The sequence below is a fragment of the Bubalus kerabau genome, chromosome 4 (assembly GCF_029407905.1).
Source record: "Bubalus kerabau isolate K-KA32 ecotype Philippines breed swamp buffalo chromosome 4, PCC_UOA_SB_1v2, whole genome shotgun sequence".
Classification (NCBI taxonomy): domain Eukaryota; kingdom Metazoa; phylum Chordata; class Mammalia; order Artiodactyla; family Bovidae; genus Bubalus; species Bubalus kerabau.
The window spans coordinates 54,949,445-54,966,740 of NC_073627.1; the positions used below are offsets into that span (position 1 = coordinate 54,949,445).

The 17,296-nt window shown below is 43.6% G+C and overlaps 1 protein-coding gene across 2 annotated transcripts in view; it reads left to right on the forward strand.

The window, feature by feature from the left end:
* TEX14 (testis expressed 14, intercellular bridge forming factor) overlaps positions 1-17,296 on the forward strand; it is a 61,902-nt gene that overhangs the window by 38,096 nt on the left and 6,510 nt on the right. For both annotated transcript variants that reach the window (XM_055577491.1, XM_055577492.1), the window contains 8 exons: positions 3,533-3,614; positions 7,382-7,444; positions 7,965-8,092; positions 9,095-9,303; positions 10,557-10,653; positions 12,015-12,089; positions 14,971-15,048; positions 16,015-16,114. In XM_055577491.1, coding sequence (XP_055433466.1) covers positions 3,533-3,614; positions 7,382-7,444; positions 7,965-8,092; positions 9,095-9,303; positions 10,557-10,653; positions 12,015-12,089; positions 14,971-15,048; positions 16,015-16,114 — 832 coding nt within the window. The remainder of the gene's footprint in view (positions 1-3,532; positions 3,615-7,381; positions 7,445-7,964; positions 8,093-9,094; positions 9,304-10,556; positions 10,654-12,014; positions 12,090-14,970; positions 15,049-16,014; positions 16,115-17,296) is intronic.

The following is a 17,296-nucleotide window of genomic DNA, read 5'->3' on the forward strand; positions in this document are numbered from 1 at the left end:
TTAACCTTGGATCAACAGCTGGGGTATGGCACAAGACAAGATATAAATGGACCACAGGTACTGATACAGACATTTTAAAAATTGTGCACTTTCACTCTTTTAAGGCATGTAACCATCTGTTTTTAAAACCAGGGTTATCCATCTAGTGAACCATGCAGCTCGGTCCATGGTCATGTCTCCACTGTCTGAACCCAGGCTGGGCAGGTTTAGGTTCTGAACATACCCCCTTCCTCCTGTTGCATACTCCAGCTTGCGTCTCTAACCTGATTCAGGCCTCCTTCACAGTTGCAAGCATTTTAAGAAGCTGTAAGCTTTTAGATTAACAGTTAATTGCTCAGAAAAATATGTATGTGAAGTTCCCAAACCTGGTTCTCTGGCCCCTAAGTTCTTTTTGTGGAGCCTCTGCCCATGATCACTCACTCCCTGTGTGAGCCTGACCTGTGCGTGGCCACTTCACTTGTGTTTGAAAGAGGGGTGAGTAGGAGAGAGAAATTATGGAGCAGGCAGATCAGAAAACCATGGCTAGTTGGTTGCAAACATCTGAAGTACATGGAAAAGCCTCTGATTTCTACTCCGTTTCCTCCTTTTAGCCCTTCTCTTCCCGCTTTCCCACTATGGCTCTGATATACATCCTCTCCATACCAGGCAGTACAACAGGGGTAACAGTTGGATACACACTGGGTTCCACGCCCAGTTCTGCTGCTGATTTTTTTTCTGCATGACCTTTGGCATCTTGGGCATGTCATTCCACCCCAGGGCCCCACCTTTCCTTCGTATAAAATAAAGGAGAGAGTTGGACTCTCAAATCTCTAACTTCCCCTCCAGCTCTGCATTGTGCTTATTAGGAATTCATTTATGATTTCTAGGGCATTTGAAGAGAGTAGCAAGAAGGAGAAACGTGATGTTTCTCCACTGGTGGGGTTTCAGTGTCTTCAGTTCGGTTCAGTTCAGTCACTCAGTCATGTCTGACTCTTTGTGACCCCATGGACTGCAGCACACCAGGCCTCCCTGTCCATCACCAAGTCCCAGAGCTTGCTCAAATTCATGTCCATCGAGTTGGTGACACCATCCAACCATCTCATCTTCTCTTGTCCCCGTTTCCTCCCTCCTTCAATCTTTCCCAGTATCAGGGTCTTTTCTAGTGAGTCAGCTCTTCACATCAGGTGGCCAAAGTATTAGAGTTTCAGCCTCAGCATCAGTCCTTCCAATGAATATTCAGGAATGATTTCCTTTAGGATTGACTGGTTGGACCTCCTTGCTCACCAAGGGACTCTCAAGAGTCTCCTCCAACACCACAGTTCAGAAACATCAATTCTTTGGTGCTCAGCTCTCTTTATAGTCCAACTTTCACATCCATACATGACCACTGGACTACTGGAAAAACCATAGCTTTGACTAGATGGACCTTTGTCGGCAAAGTAATGTCTCTGCTTTTTAATATGCTATCTAGGTTGGTCATAACTTTTCTTCCAAGAAGCAAGCATCTTTTAATTTCATGACTGCAGTCACCATCTGCAGTGATTTTGGGGCCCCCCCAAAATAAAGTCTATCACTGTTTCCACTGTTTCCCCATCTATTTGCCATGAAGTGATGGGACCAGATGCCATGATCTTAGTTTTCCGAATGTTGAGTTTTAAGCCAATGTTTTCACTCTCCTCTCTCACTTTTATCAACAGGCTTTTTAGTTCTTTGCTTTCTGCCATAAGGGTGGTGTTATCTGCATATCTGAGGTTATTGATATTTCTACCAGCAATCTTGATTCCAGCTTGTGCTTCATCTAGTCCAGCATTTCACATGATGTACTCTACACAGAAGTTAAATAATCAGGGTGACAATATACAGCCTTGACATACTCCTTTCCCGATTTGGAACCAGTCTGTTGTTCCACATCCGGTTCTAACTGTTGCTTCTTGACCTGCATACAGATTTCTCAGGAGGCAGATCAGGTGGTCTGGTATTCCCATCTCTTTCAGAATTTTCTGCAGTTTGTTGTGATCCACACAGTCAAAGGCTTTGGCATAGTCAATAAAGCAGAAGTAGATGTTTTTCTGGAACTCTCTTGCTTTTTCCATGATCCAGCGGATGTTGTCAATTTGATCTCTGGTTCCTCTGCCTTTTCTAAAACCAGCTTGAACATCTGGAAGGTCATGGTTCACGTATTGCTGAAGCCTGGCTTGGAGAATTTTGAGCATTACTTTACTAGCGTGAGATGAGTGCCATTATGCGGTAGTTTGAACATTCTTTGGCATTGCCTTTCTTTGGAATTGGAATGAAAACTGACCTTTTCCAGTCCTGTGGCCACTGCTGAATTTTCCAAATTTGCTGGCATATTGAGTGTAGCATTTTCACAGCATCATCTTTTAGGATTTTAAATAGCTCAGTTGGAATTCCATCACCTCCACTAGCTTTGTGCGTAGTGATGCTTCCTAAGACCCACTTGATTGCACATTCCACGATGTCTGGCTCTAGGTGAGTGATCGCATCATCGTGACTATCTGGGTCATGAAGGTCTTTTTTGTACAGCTTTTGGTGTATTCTTGCCACCTCTTCTTAATATCTTCTGCTTCTGTTTCTGTTAGGCCCATACCATTTCTGTCCTTCACTGTGTCTATCTTTGCATGAAATGTTCCCTTGGTGTCTCTAATTTACTTGAAGAGATCTCTAGTCTTTCCTATTCTGTTGTTTTCCTCTATTTCTTTGCATTGATCGCTGAGCAAGGCTTTCATATCTCTCCTTGCTATTCTTTGGAACTCTGCATTCAAATGGTTTTATCAGTATCTTGGCTTTTGCTAAAGGTGGTGCTTTTATAGTGGGCCTGCCATTGCCTACCAGGCCACCTTCTGGACCTAAAGAATGGCAGGGGGATCGTGAGCATTTGCCAATAGCGCAGGCTAGTCTCTGTCCACTTCTCCATAAACCAGAGCTGTATAATGTGGGAAGGAAAACTGGATACTGGTCCTGTGTGCCCAGAGGCCTACAAAGTATCTTCCTGAGAACTGGGGAGGATTTGAGATGCTTGAGGCCAAGGAGAACAGAAGACAGTTGAATTAGCTCATTAGTACTCAGGACCCCACCCCCAGTTTTTAAGTGGTGTTTGGTGGCCAAGAGACACAGTTAGCATCCTGGGAATGCCCAGCTAATGGTCTTTTCTGCTTGGAATCTTCAGTGAACAAACAGTTCTTGGTTTCAACGCCCCCTGGTGTCTGTTGACAGGAATCAGGTCAGTTTGCCTTCCTGAAAAGACAAAACACCATTTGTCTCCGGAAGTAACTGTGCGGCTATAACTGAAAGGCCAGTAAATGGCTTGATTGTATTCTGAGTGTCAGAATATAGTTCTCCCCTCTGAGCAAGGAAAATAAACTTTCAGAGCAAAAACCTCTTCTACAGTACTCAATCCAAGCCCAATTAGGAAACACTTTGTTTATGTAGATTATTTATTATTCTAGACCAGACCAAGAAAACTCCAGAGAATGAAAATCATAATCTGGGTTTGCAAAAATTTATTAAAAACGCGTTTACTTTATTCTTTCAGGTGAAGAAAAGTTCCAAATGAGAAAAAACCTTGGAAAGAACTCTGAAATTTTGACCAAGTCTCAATTCCAACCTATACGAAGGTATATGCCATTATTTTATTCACAGTTTCAGACTCATAGAAGTAATGTTAATTGATGGTTCGGTTCAGTTCAGTTCAGTCGCTCAGTCATGTCCAACTCTTTGTGACCCCATGAATTGCAGCATGCCAGGCCTCCCTCCATCACCAACTCCCGGAGTTCACTCAAACTCACCTCCATCGAGTCAGTGATGCCATCCAGCCATCTCATCCTCTGTCGTCCCCTTCTCCTCCTGCCCCCAATCCCTCCCAGCATCAGAGTCTTTTCCAATGAGCCAACTCTTCACATGAGGTGGCCAAAGTACTGGAGTTTCAGCTTTAGCATCATTCCTTACAAAGAACACCCAGGGCAGATCTCCTTTAGAATGGACTGGTTGGATCTCCTTGCAGTCCAAGGGACTCTCAAGAGTCTTCTCCAACACCACAGTTCAAAAGCATCAATTCTTTGGAGCTCAGCTTTCTTCACAGTCTAACTCTCACATCCATACATGACCACTGGGAAAACTATAGCCTTGACTAGACGGACCTTTGTTGGCAAAGTAATGTCTCTGCTTTTGAATATGCTATCTAGGTTGGTCATAACTTTCCTTCCAAGGAGTAAGCATCTTTTAATTTCATGGCTGCAATCACCATCTGCAGTGATTTTGGAGCCCCCCAAAATAAAGTCTGACAGTGTTTCCACTGTTTCCCCATCTATTTGCCATGAAGTGATGGGACTGGATGTCATGGTCTTAGTTTTCTGAATGTTGAGCTTGAAGCCAACTTTTTCACTCTCCTCTTTCACTTTCATCAAGAGGCTTTTTAGTTCCTCTTCACTTTCTGCCATAAGGGTGGTGTCATCTGCATATCTGAGGTTATTGATATTTTTCCCGGCAATCTTGATTCCAGCTTGTGCTTCTTCCAGCCCAGGGTTTTTCATGATGTACTCTGCATATCAGTTAAATAAGCAGGGTGACAATATACAGCCTTGACATACTCCTTTTCCTATTTGGAACCCGTCTGTTGTTCCATGTCCAGTTCTAACTGTTGCTGCCTGACCTGCATATAGGTTTCTCAAGAGGCTGGTCAGGTGGTCTGTTATTCCCATCTCTTTCAGAATTTTCCACAGTTTATTGTGATCCACACAGTCAAAGGCTTTGGCATAGTCAATAAAGCAGAAATCGATGTTTTTCTGGGACTCTCTTGCTTTTTCCATGATCCAGCAGATGTTGGCAATTTGATCTCTGGTTCCTCTACCTTTTCTAAAACCAGCTTGAACATCTGGAAGTTCACGGTTGACGTACTACTGAAGCCTGGCTTGGAGAATTTTGAGCATTAGTTTACTAGCATGTGAGATGAGTGCAATTGTGTGGTAGTTTGAGCATTCTTTGGCATTGCCTTTCTTTGGGATTGGAATGAAAACTGACCTTTTCCAGTCCTGTGGCCACTGCTGAATTTCCCAAATTTGCTGGCATATTGAGTGCAGCACTTTCACAGCATCATCTTTCAGGATTTGAAATTGCTCAACTGGAATTCTATCACCTCCACTAGCTTTGTTCGTAGTGATGCTTTCTAAGGCCCACTTGACTTTACATTCCAGGATGTCTGGCTCTAGGTGAGTGATCACACCATTGTGATTATCTGGGTTGTGAAGATCTTTTTTGTACAGTTCTTCTGTGTATTCTTGCTACCTCTTCTTAATATCTTCTGCTTCTGTTAGGTCCATACCATTTCTGTCTTTTATCGAGCCCATCTTTGCATGAAATGTTCCCTTGGTATCTCAATGCCCCATATTTATATTTTGCTCTTCTTCAAATATAATAGCCACCATGTTATAACAATAAGCTTTAGGCAGCTTAGATTTGTTAGGACTTGTTCAGCAGAATTGTGAAGGGTCATGAAAAGGAGCTGTCATCTGTATCCAGATCTTGACTCTGCTTTTCTAACTGTACAACCTTGGTCAAATTTCTCTTCTAGCTGTGTGTGTGTTAGTCGCTCATTTGTGTCCAACTCTGTGGCCCCATGGACTGTAGCCTTTCAGGTTCCTTTGTCCATGGAATTCTCCAGGCAAGAATATTGGAGTGGGTAGCCTTTCCCTTCTCCAGGGATCTTACCAACCAGGGATCAAATCCAGGTCTCCTGCATTGCAGGCGGATTCTTTACCATCTGAGCCACCAGGGAAGCCCAAGAATAATGGAGTGTGTAGCCTATCCCTTCTCCAGTGGATCTTCCTGACCCAGGAATCGAATTGGGGTCTCCTGCATTACAGGCGAATTCTTTACCATCTGAGCTACTTAATGTATGTAGCACACAGCCCCCAGATTCTAGTGACTTACAACAACAAAAACTGCTTTTGTGTTCATGTTCCATGTCCATCAGGGATTGGCCAGAAGTGTTCTGTGCTGTATTACTTTCTCTCAGAAATCCACAGTGTGGGAGACTCCATCTTTATGCTTCCTTTCTTGCTGAGGCAGGAAAAAGAGAACATAGTGAATTGTGCACTGGACTTTTAAAAGTTTCTGCCCCAAAGTTAATCACATCACTTTCACTTCCATTTCACTGGTTAAAGCAAGCAATATGGTCATTTATGTAAATTAGGAGGACCAGAAAGCACTGTCCTATGTTATGCTCAGAAGAAGAAATATTTTTTGAATGAATTAATAGTCACAACCCAATCCAAAATCCATTCTCTTTCCTTTATACCACTGGTCTCAAAGCGATTGCTACAAAGATTAGAAATATGGGAACATTTGGGAGGATTTAGCATGAGATCTTGGAGAAGGAAATGGCAACCCACTCCAGTGTTCTTGCCTGGAGAATCCCAGGGATGGGGGAGCCTGGTGGGCTGCCGTCTGTGGGGTTGCACAGAGTCAGACACAACTGAAGTGACTTAGTAGCAGTAGCAGCAGCAGCATGAGATATGGCTTATAGTTTGTGTTTTGAGTATTGAAAATGTATCTTAAATATTGGTTAAAATAGAAACAAGTCAAATTTGTCTTCAGAATTCTTTTCTAGCCTTTCTTTGACACAAGCCTCTCTTGGCCTCCCCTGATCCTCCATGCCAGGAAGCTGCCTCACAGTTGGTGAGGCCCCATGGCTATGCCTCTTGCTCAAGCTCCATACCCAGAAAAGTACTCCATTGACTTCCTCAGGAGCTTGCTCAGCTAGTAGCATCATAGGCTGATTTCAGGTGGGCTGACCTTTCAGTTCAGTTCAGTTCAGTCGCTCAGTCCTGTCCGACTCTTTGCGGCCCCATGGACTGCAGCGCGCCAGGCCTCCCTGTCCATCACCAACTCCCAGAGCTTACTCAGACTCATGTCCATTGAGTCGGTGATGCCATCCAACCATCTCATCCTCTGTCATCCCCTTTTCCTCCCGCCTTCAATCTTTCCCAGCATCAGGGTCTTTTCCAATGAGTCAGTTCTTCACATCAGGTGGCCAAAGTATTGGAGTTTCAGCTTCAGCATCAATCCTTCCAATGAATATTCAGGACTGATTTCCTTTAGGATGGGTTGGTTGGATCTCCTTGCAGTCCAAGGGACTCTCAAGAATCTTCTCCAACACCACAGCTCTAAAGCATCGAGAGTATTTATTTAGTCTCTGAAGAGGAAACAGAGGCCCAGATATGCATGTGCACATGTGGCTCATCAGTAGCAGAGTTAGGATTGGAGCCCTCCCTTTTCACTCTGGGCTCAGTGTCCTTCCCACGGCCTCTCACACTGCCCTTGGCCCACATTGTTGCACTCTGCTGACAGAAGATTTATGTAATCTTCTCACTTTCTCTCTTAACAGTCCTGAAGGCGAACAAGATGAGACATTAAAGGAGCCACCAAAGGAAGCGAAAGAGAAAGATATGTATGGCCACCAGAAATTGCTTAAGGATTCTGTGCAAAGTCTTGGTTTTAGGGGAATGATGTTTTCTTATTTGTAAGAGTTTCTGTGTTCTTCCTATTTTTATGTATACATGTAATATGAGCCTGTTTCTCCTTTCACCAAAAAGCGGCTGTGATGATGCGATCTAGATTGATAGCATCTTACAATCAAGGGAATACAGTGATAATAAGAATATAATCTTATACTTAAGGTAGATTAAATCCGTTTCCCACATTAATATACTTTCACCTTTGGGATTTATTTTTACCTGCTGAGATATGTTTGAAGTTAGTATCTCTTTCTAAGATATTCTCTGATACTCTCTTTAAGATATCTTAAGTATCTTATAGATATCTTATGGATATTCTAAAGTATTCTCTGATTTTGGCCTCTTGCCAAATAAAGATTTTTGTGAAGAGCATCTTTAAAAAGTACCTCTTAGGAATATAGAGTTTGATTTTTCTAAGCATCTCCCAGTAACTCTGTGCTTTTAATACTTTAGATCATTGACAGACATTCAGGACCTGTCTAGTATCTCCTGTGAACACGACGGTTCTTTCAAGGAAGTCTCCTGCAAAACACCCAAAATAAACCACGCGCCTACTAGTGTCAGTACTCCGCTCAGCCCAGGTACTCTCTCACAGGGGGGTGTTCTGGGAGGGGAACTAACAGCCCCCGTCTCACTGGCTGTGGGAAGCCAGGCTGTGGGCGCAGACCCGAAGATGGGTGTTTCCTCACAGTGCAGAGGGGTCTCTTCAGGGCCGGAGCGGAAGGGGATAATCCCATGGGAGGCCAGGTGGTGCTGGTGATGGGGGTGGTGATTAGCTATTGTTGTTATTGTCGCTCAGTTGTGTCTGACTCTTTGCGACCCCATGGACTGCAGCACACCAGGCTTCCCTGTCCTTCACTATCTCTCGGAGTTTGCTCAAACTCATGTCCGTTGAATTGGTGATGCCATCCAACCAGCTATAAGGAGATTTTTTTTACTCTAGCAATAGAGACATGTGAATGCCAAGTCTACTTTGTACTTGAAGCACTGTTGAATTTTGGGCAAATACATTGGGTTCTTTACAAGGGCTTCCCTGGTGGCTCAGATGGTAAAGAATCTGGCTGCAATGCAGGAGACCCAGGTTCCATCCCTGTGTTGGGAAGATCCCCTGGAAAAGGAAATACCAACCCACTCTAGTATTCTTGCCTGGAAAATCCCATGGACAGAGGAGCCACATGGGGTCACAAAGAGTTGGACATAACTGAGTGATTAACACTTTCACTTTCACATTGGACTTTTTATAGAGTTAGTAACTTAAAACAGTATCTTGTACTTAAGCATACATAGTTTGAGTCCTGTAACCGTATACAGCCAGCATCAAATACCCTGTCTTTAGTATCCTTATTTTCAGTTTATTTGTGGTTCAGATAATCTCCCTTTATTTTGATGGCCAAGTTTAGAGACTATCATTTTGTATACCTTGTGGAGCTCTGTCTCAAATCAGTGATTATTTCAGTTATTGACAATTTGGGAAATTCCTATTATAGATACAGAGTTTTATGGGTTTTGTGTGTGTGTGTGTTATTGTTGTTTTTAAATAATGTAAAGTATTCAGACACTGACTGCCCTCTTTTCTACAACAGGGTCAATTTCTTCAGTTGCTAGTCAGTATAAGGACTGCCTCGAGAGTATCCCATTTCAGGATACTAAAACAGGATCTACCTCGTGCGGGACCAGTCAAGAATCTACTCAGACTTTGTCTGATAAATTTACAAGTGTCCGAGAGAAAGCAAAGAGCCTAGATTCCCTTCTTACTTCCTCTGAAGTTCTCCCTGCTAGACTGACGAATCTCGTAAGTATATAGACTGTGCGTTGCACCCTCGTGGAGTGATTCCAAAGGTGTCAGTGATCAAAAGGTCAAGATTTCTCCATATCTATTTTACAGAGAAAGGAAGAAATAAGCTGGATCCTCCCCAGGCTTCCCTGGGGCTCCTTTCTGATCTGTATTGTAGAGTGGATCCTGGGCTTTTGTACCCTTTCCTCTCCCCACCCCACCAGAGAGAATGTTTGGCGATTTCTCTAAAGAGCCGGCCTCTGCCATAGTTTATGATGCTACCTTCATCTGCATTGTTCTTTCAGTCTAACCATATTTTACATTCTGCTTCTTCCTTGAAGCCTCCTCTGGTTAGTTCTCAGAGAGTTCTGGTTGATCTGTACCTTGTTCCTGAACCAGTAATCTGCAGTAAAAACACTTAATGTGCCTTCTCCTTGCTTCCTCCCCTTCCCCGTGCTGTTTGCTTGTTTCCCTCTCGCTCTCTTTCATATTTCACATGTAGTCCTTTCAGGAAAACTATAAGTTCCTTACTTGGTACTGCTCATTAAAAATCCGTTGACTAACCATAGTGTTGCTTCCCTGGTGGCTCAAAGATAAAGAATCCACCTGCCGATGCAGGTGATGCGAGTTCGATCCCCGGGTCAGGAAAATCCCTTAGAGAAGGAAATGGCAACCCACTCCAATATTCTTGCCTGGGCAATCCCATGGACAGAGAAGCCTGGCGGGCTACAGGCCATGGGTTTGCAAAAGAGTTGGACACGCCTTAGCAATTAAACAAGAACAAACAGACCATTCTATAGGCAGATTGGTTACTTGCTTGGCCCTCAGTGAAAAAACCACTCTCATCTTCTTTGGGCATTTGACTCACAAAAAGTCTCATTCTGAAGTAGGGAATTTAAAAATTGTATGCTTTTGTTCAATGTACTGTCAATAGGGCAAGTTCTAAGGGCCAGGCACTATGCCAGGCCCTCTAATAGGCATCCAAAAGTGAATTAAAAAAGTCCCTGCCCTGAAGGAGCTCAGAGCCTAGTGAGAAGGACTGGCATGATATAACACAGAGTTTTCAGTGAAAACTCAGTGCTGTGGAGGCAAAGAAGGGTGGGAAGTTTCCAAGAGAAGGTGACATTTGAATGAGTTTGACTCGATCAACAAAACAAGTGGCTTCTTCCATGAATGATACACAAGCTTAATTTTGGAAATGACTGAGCTTAACATGCCTTTTTAGCTTAATAATGTGTGTGTAAATTACCACGTTTATGTCTTATTTATAGAAAAGATTGCCTGCCTTTACTGGGGCTGGTTCCTCCAGCATTGCTAAGGCGCCTGACACATCACACCGTGCCACTCAGAGAAGGAGCCTGCCAAAAGGTACCCTGTGTTTAGTATTAAAATATAAGCTCATAATTAGTAAGCCCATTTAAGAGAGCCTTCATCTCATCTTTGATGCTATAGTAGGTTTCAACAAAACTGCTATTTCCCCCTGACTATACAAATTATACTTGTTATAAAAAACTTGGAGATTAAAGAAGAGCTTAAGGAACTTTCTTGGAGATTAAAGAAGAGCTTAAGGGACTTCCCTGGTGGTCCAGTAGCTAAGATGCTCCCAATGTAGGGGGCCTAGGTTCAATCCCTGGTCAGGGAACTAGATGCCACATGTCATAACTGAGTGTTTGCATGCAGCAACTAAATATCCCAGATGCTGCAACTAAGATTTGGTGCAGCCAAATAAATAATCTTTTTCAAAGAACTTAAAAGAGAAAACTACCACCATTCTAGCATCATTTTTTAACTTGTACTATTTTGGTACCTATCTTTTTTATGTTTTTAGAACTATACCCCTCCATATATATATATATATATATACACACACACACATATATATATATATTTAGCATAGCTAACATGGTATATCAGCTCTGGCTGCTGCTTTTTCTTCAGTGATATATTTTAGAATTTCCACTTGACAGTAAAAATTATTCATAAGTATGAGATGACTGCATACTAGTCCATTCTACATATGTTGCCTAACCTTGCTTTCATATTGAAAATTCATGTTGTTTTCTAATTTGGGCTCTTTGTACAGAAATCTTTATCTGAACCTCTGGTCTTTCTTTAGGATAGAGTCTTAGAAGACAATTTTCAGATCAAAGGGTCTGAGAGTTTTAACAGCTCTTAAGGCCTTTGCTCCACTAATCTTGTTGTCTTGTGTCTTTGGTATAAGTCTTAGAATTTCCCACAAGGGGATAGAGTTATTTCAAGCTGTGCTGAGGGGTCTTGGTTACTATTATAATTGATCCCTTAAGTGAAGGTCCCAAGTATGGTCTCCCATATCCCCTCGATGGGTAATCTACACAGAAAGACCCCCACTTGGTGTTTTAGTCATTTTGACGGGTCTGGAGCTTCTTTATTCCTCCAGCTGCCTTGGTCCAAATTGGACCCCTGGCCTTTTAGTAAGAATTGATACCTCACCTACCCCAAAGATCCTTGGAGAGGGCCACAGGTCAAGTGGTACTGAGGTGAGCAGGGAGGTAGGAGAGGGTTTAGAGGTAAAGGGAGTGTAAAGCCATTCACATATGAAGTCTCAATAGCACTGTTCATGTAAGAGGATTTCTCCTTGTCTTAGCTTGTTTCATCCTTGAGAAATTCTAAATCAAATCCGTATGGAAGCCTAGCAAGTCTAGTTCAGGTCCAGGAAGGTGTTCAGTCACTTTCCCTTTATCTTTCTTAAGAACTCGTAGAAGCCATCTCGCAACATCACATCGATGAGCTACCACCACCGTCTCAGGAGCTGCTTGACGAAATCGGTAAGGCATGCACGGTGCAGAATATCCTTCCTGGCCCTGCTTGCTGTGGTCACGGACCACGTACGGGGCTTTGTTTCAGGTGTGAGCACTAGTGCAGAAGGCCCTGTGAAGGTCTGACTGGATGGACAGGATTCAGGAGGGGGCAGTTTTCCAATGATAGGCCTCAGACTACTACTAAAGCCTGGCCAGCATATGTGGCCTGTGTCTGTGGTCATGTTGTTCCTTAAGGGTCTATGGCAGTGATTCTAAGAGGGAATAACAACATCCAAGTGGTTTATCATGATGAACTTCTTTTATTAAAGGAATTCTCACGTCCCTTTTGAACCAAACTAGCTATACTTCAGAGCTACTGAATTCTGGCATCTCAGGCCAAAACATCCTGTGCTTTCCATTCTGCCATTAGCAGGAGATTTTAAAGTATTGGCATTGTGGAAGAATCCCTTTCCTGAGGGCAGGGAAGTCAGTAGCACAAGATCTAATGAGACCAGAATTTTTCATTTGAGGCAGAGACTGAGGGACACCCACTCAATTTTAGTTGCAGCTGACCCGTGGGCCCTGCCCAGCTGAGCTGCTGCTGGGGTAAATGGAGCAGGTGTTAAAAGCATTTGGGCCAGGTGGTTTGTTTCCCCAGGCAGGGAGGACTGACTGCTCTCTTCTTGACAGCCTAGCTGACCTCACTCTCAGAGGGTACATCTCATCAGGCCTCTGATGGTCCAGTTCTTGATATAGGACCAGTAGGGGGTCTCCTGAGGGGCATCTCTCGGTTTCCAGGGTCTCTGAAGTCTGGTATCTCATAAGGAAGAGAGAGGTGAATGAGGCCTTACCTGATCTGACTCAATGGAAAGATATGGTCTAGGCTGCCCAACCCCTAACCCCCGACCGCTGGCCTTGTGAACTTGGGTGAAGGTGGTCAGACCTGCCAGAACCTTGCCTGGCGTCTTTCTCTTTCTGCAGTCACAGGCCCTTGTTGCCCCGCCACAGCCCTCCCCAGTGCCACAGGGCTGTGGGGCCACAGGGCTGTGGGCTCAGGCTCTCGGGCTCTCACCCCACTCCAGCTTTAGTCTTCTGGATCCCACTACGGCACCCTTGCAAATTCCTCCTCTCCAGTTGCTCTCCTTCATATAATAATGGAACTGCTGCTGGTGAGAGGAGCGGCCACCCCCACGTGTTCTGCTCTCGGTGCCGTCTGGTTTCTGGCCGTGGGTGAGGACGGCACTTGCAGGCTCCTGTGCGGTGTGACCTTGGTGATGCCCTTCCTCTGGGTCCTGCTCTCTCCCTGCTGTCCGCGTGTGGACCGCACCCGCATCTCGGCAGCTGTCACAGGCTTCCGCCTGGGCCCCAGCCTCTTGGCACTGCTGTATCCCAGTGTGCTCTGCAGAAACTCTCCCTCATTTCACCTATGGTAATTTTCTGGGCCAGGTTTTTAGACAATGTCTTATACTTTGAGATGGGTCGGTAATTTTCCAGAAAGATAAAGGGCAGAGGGCACCTGAGTAGTTTCTCCTAATAATGGGTGGCCTGCCTGATTATCGCTCATCATCATTGTCACCATTTCCCCTCGGGAGAGCTGTGGGGAGTGACCTGCTCCTTTGAAGGGCACTTACGCAAAGCTCCAGGCTTCTGTCCAGGGCCTCAAGCAGGGGGTCATTTAGAATGCTCTAAGATCAGCTGATACTTTATAAAGTATTGTTATACTTTAACAAGGATAACAATAAGAAGGATTTTTAAGTTTCAGATTATATTACATGAGCTTTATGGGGCCCCTTAGTGCCCAGAAGCTGCCAGGTAGGGCTTGCTTCCTGACTTGCTAGGAGAGAGATACTTGTGCCCACACACAGCAGGGCCAGTGAGCCTGGGGGCCCATCTGTGCTGCCTCCCAGCTGTCTCTCTGCTGGGCTCTGGGGAGCACTTTGAAGAAAGGGAGGACCTCACACTTGTGAAGCAGTATACTGAGTTTAGGAGATGCTTGTCTTGGTCTAGTGGTCAATTCTTTAGGAATTGTAAATTATATTCTTTGCGAGAGTATATAAAATAGAGATTAAGAGCGTAAACCTTAGAACTAGACTGCCTGTACTCAAATCCCAATTCCATCACATTACTAATTCCTTTACCTTTCTTTTTTTTAATTGAAGGATAATTGCTTTACAGAATTTTGTTGTTCTCTGTCAAACCTCAACATGAATCAGCCATAGGTATAAATATATCCCCTCCCTTTTGTGATTCCTTTTCCTTTCTTTACCTTAATTTGTTCATCTGTCCAACAGGAATAACAATAATGTGATCAATCTCTTAGGGTTGTTGTGAAAATTAATTCAAGATATTAATCTTGAAATTAAGGAGATTGGCGATGCTAGTGGTAAAGAACCCGCCGTCAATGTTGGTAGACGTAAGAGACACGAGTTCAGTTCTTGTGTTGGGAAGATCCCTTGGAGTAGGAAATGGCAACCCACTCTAGTATTCTTGTCTGAAAAATTCCATGGACCGAGGAGCCTGGCAGGCTATAGTCCATGGGGTCACACAGAGTTGGACACGATTGAGTGTGCATGCAGGAAGGAATCTTGAATTAATGTATACAAATTGGAAATAGTACCTGCTCTGCAAGTGCTACCTATCATGATCATCATTTTTACGTTTATGTTTAGTGTTACGTGGGATTGAATACAGTGGTTCTCAAGTGCCATCAGGCATCAGACTCATCTGGAGGGCTAGGTAAAACATCCACACCCCCAGAGTTTCTGATTCAGTAAGTCTGAGGTGAGGCCTGAGAATCTGCATATATAACAAGTTCTCAGTTGATACTGAGGCTGTGGGTCTGAGAACTCTTTGAGAACCGCTACCCTAGAGGATGATGTGACATGCAGATCTGTTTATGTTGTGACAGAGCACCTGAAGGGGCAGCAGGTCTCATCCACAGCTTTGGATGAGAACACAGCAAGTCGTCCGGGCAGCACTGCAAATGGTAAGTCGGATCCTCAGATCTTTTTCGGGCTGCTCAGGTGGCTCAGTGGTAAAGAATCCACCTGCCAGTGCAGGGGACACAGAAGTTGTTGGTTTGATCCCTGAGTCAAGAAGATACGCTGGAGGAGGAAATGGCAACCTACTCTAGCATTCTTGCCTGGAGAGTCCCATGGACAGAGGAGCCTGGCAGGCTGCAGTCCACGGGGTCGCAAAGAATTGGATATGACTGAGCACATGCCGATCTTTTCACCAGGTTTTGCTGTAACTGTCCTTAGCAGCATAGTGGTACACCTGCGGGGTGTGGACTTTGAAGTCAGGCACACTCCACTTCATTTCTGACTCCATGGCTTATTTTGGTCTAACAAACTGTTTTATATCCCTGAGCCTCAGTTATCCTCATTTGTCAAATGAGAATGATAACTCCACCTAATGGTGTTCATGCACAGTGCCTGGTACGTTGTAAGATAGTTAGCAAGCGTTAGTCTCCTTCCTCTCATAGAACTTCTGGCAGGATGAAATGGGAAAGCATATGTAAAATGCCTGGCATACACTAAAGGACTCTACCCTTCTCCACCCAAATTCCTTCCCTGGCTTCAATATGGAAACATCTAACAAGTGGGAAGAGGGTGGTCCCCTGAAATAAATCTGTACAACTTGTTTTCTGGGTCTCTTGCGGCCTCTTTTATGTGCCGTTTCTTTCCTCTGTCTCTCTTGAGCCTTGGCACAGGAACGCTTTCCTGTAGTTTCACCTGGCAGAGAGCTCCCCAGACCTCCGAAGCAGCTGCTGTGGATACGGGCACCCTGCAGATTGCCACCTGGCCCCCTGCTCTTCTGGGCCGAGGGGAACTCGTGCTTTGCAGACTTCAGGGTCCACTGATTAGGCTTCATTTTTTGCACTCCATCTTAAGGCAGGTTTTCTCAAAAAAAACCTTTTTTTGCTCTAATAAAGTCTTTCAACTGTTTCTAGATCAAAGGCATTTAGAAGAACAAGAAACTCACAGTAATAAAGAAGACAGCAGTATGCTTTGGACCAAAGAAACTCAGGATCTAGAGGATGACACAGAGAGGTAACAGAAAAAGCTGGATTTTTTTTTAAGGGTTTAGAAAACTGTAGTGTTAATTTATGTTAGTTTTTATTCTGATATTGACAAATTAGGAAAAAAGGGTCTTTTTTTCATGTTATCCTTATAGCCCCTATTCCTAAAAGTTTGTTGTTTTTTTTTTTACCAAGTTTTTAATTGTGGTAAAATACATACAACATAAACATTTTAAGTGTGCAATTCAGTAGTGCTAAGAATATTCACATTGTTGTGCAACTGATCTTTTTCATCCTGCAAAACTGAAACTCTGTACCCATTAAACAACAACTCCCCATTTCCTCCTCCCCTCATTCCCTAGCAACCGCAGTTCTACTCTCTTTCTCTGAGTTGGACCACTCTTGATACCTCCTGTAGGTGAAATCATGCCGTCGTTGTTGTCTTGTCACTGGCTTATTTCAGTTAGCACAATGTCCTCAAGGTTCATCCATGAAGCATGTCAGAATTTACTTTCTTCTTAAGACTGAATTCCATTGAGAAGGGGGTGTGTGTGTATCACATTTTGTTTACCCACTCATCTGCTGGTGGACACTAGGTTGCTTCCACCTTTTCACTGTCGTGAGTAATGCTGCTGTGAATGTGAGTATACAAATACCTTTTCAAGACTCCCTGCTTTCGTTTCTTTTGGATGTATTTATGCAGGAGTGGTATTGCTGGATCATATGATAAATCTATTTTTATTTTTTCGAGGAAATGCCATCCTGTTTTCTGCAGCAGCTGCACCATTTTACATTCCCACAAACAGCGCATAAGGGTTCCAGTTTCTCCACATCCTTACCAATACTTATTATCTTTTTTATAATTTATTGTTAATTGGAGGATAATTGCTTTATTATTATTATTTTGTTGTTGTTGTTAGTAGCCATCCTAATGGGTGTGAGGTGATATCTTATTGTGGTTTTGATTTGCATTTCTCTAATGATTAGTGGTATTGAGCATCTTTTTGAATGTGGATGGCCATTTGTGTATCTTCTTTGGAGAAATTGCCTAGTTTTAAAATAGGATTATTTGTTTTTTTTTCCTCGTCAAGTTGTTTTTTGTTTTGGTTTTTACTTCATTTTGTGAGGCAAATATAGGTTTCAGTTTCTTTCAAAACATTTAGTTAAAGAGAATTTTTAGGTCTTCCTAGCCAACTAAGAAAAGATGGGGGCA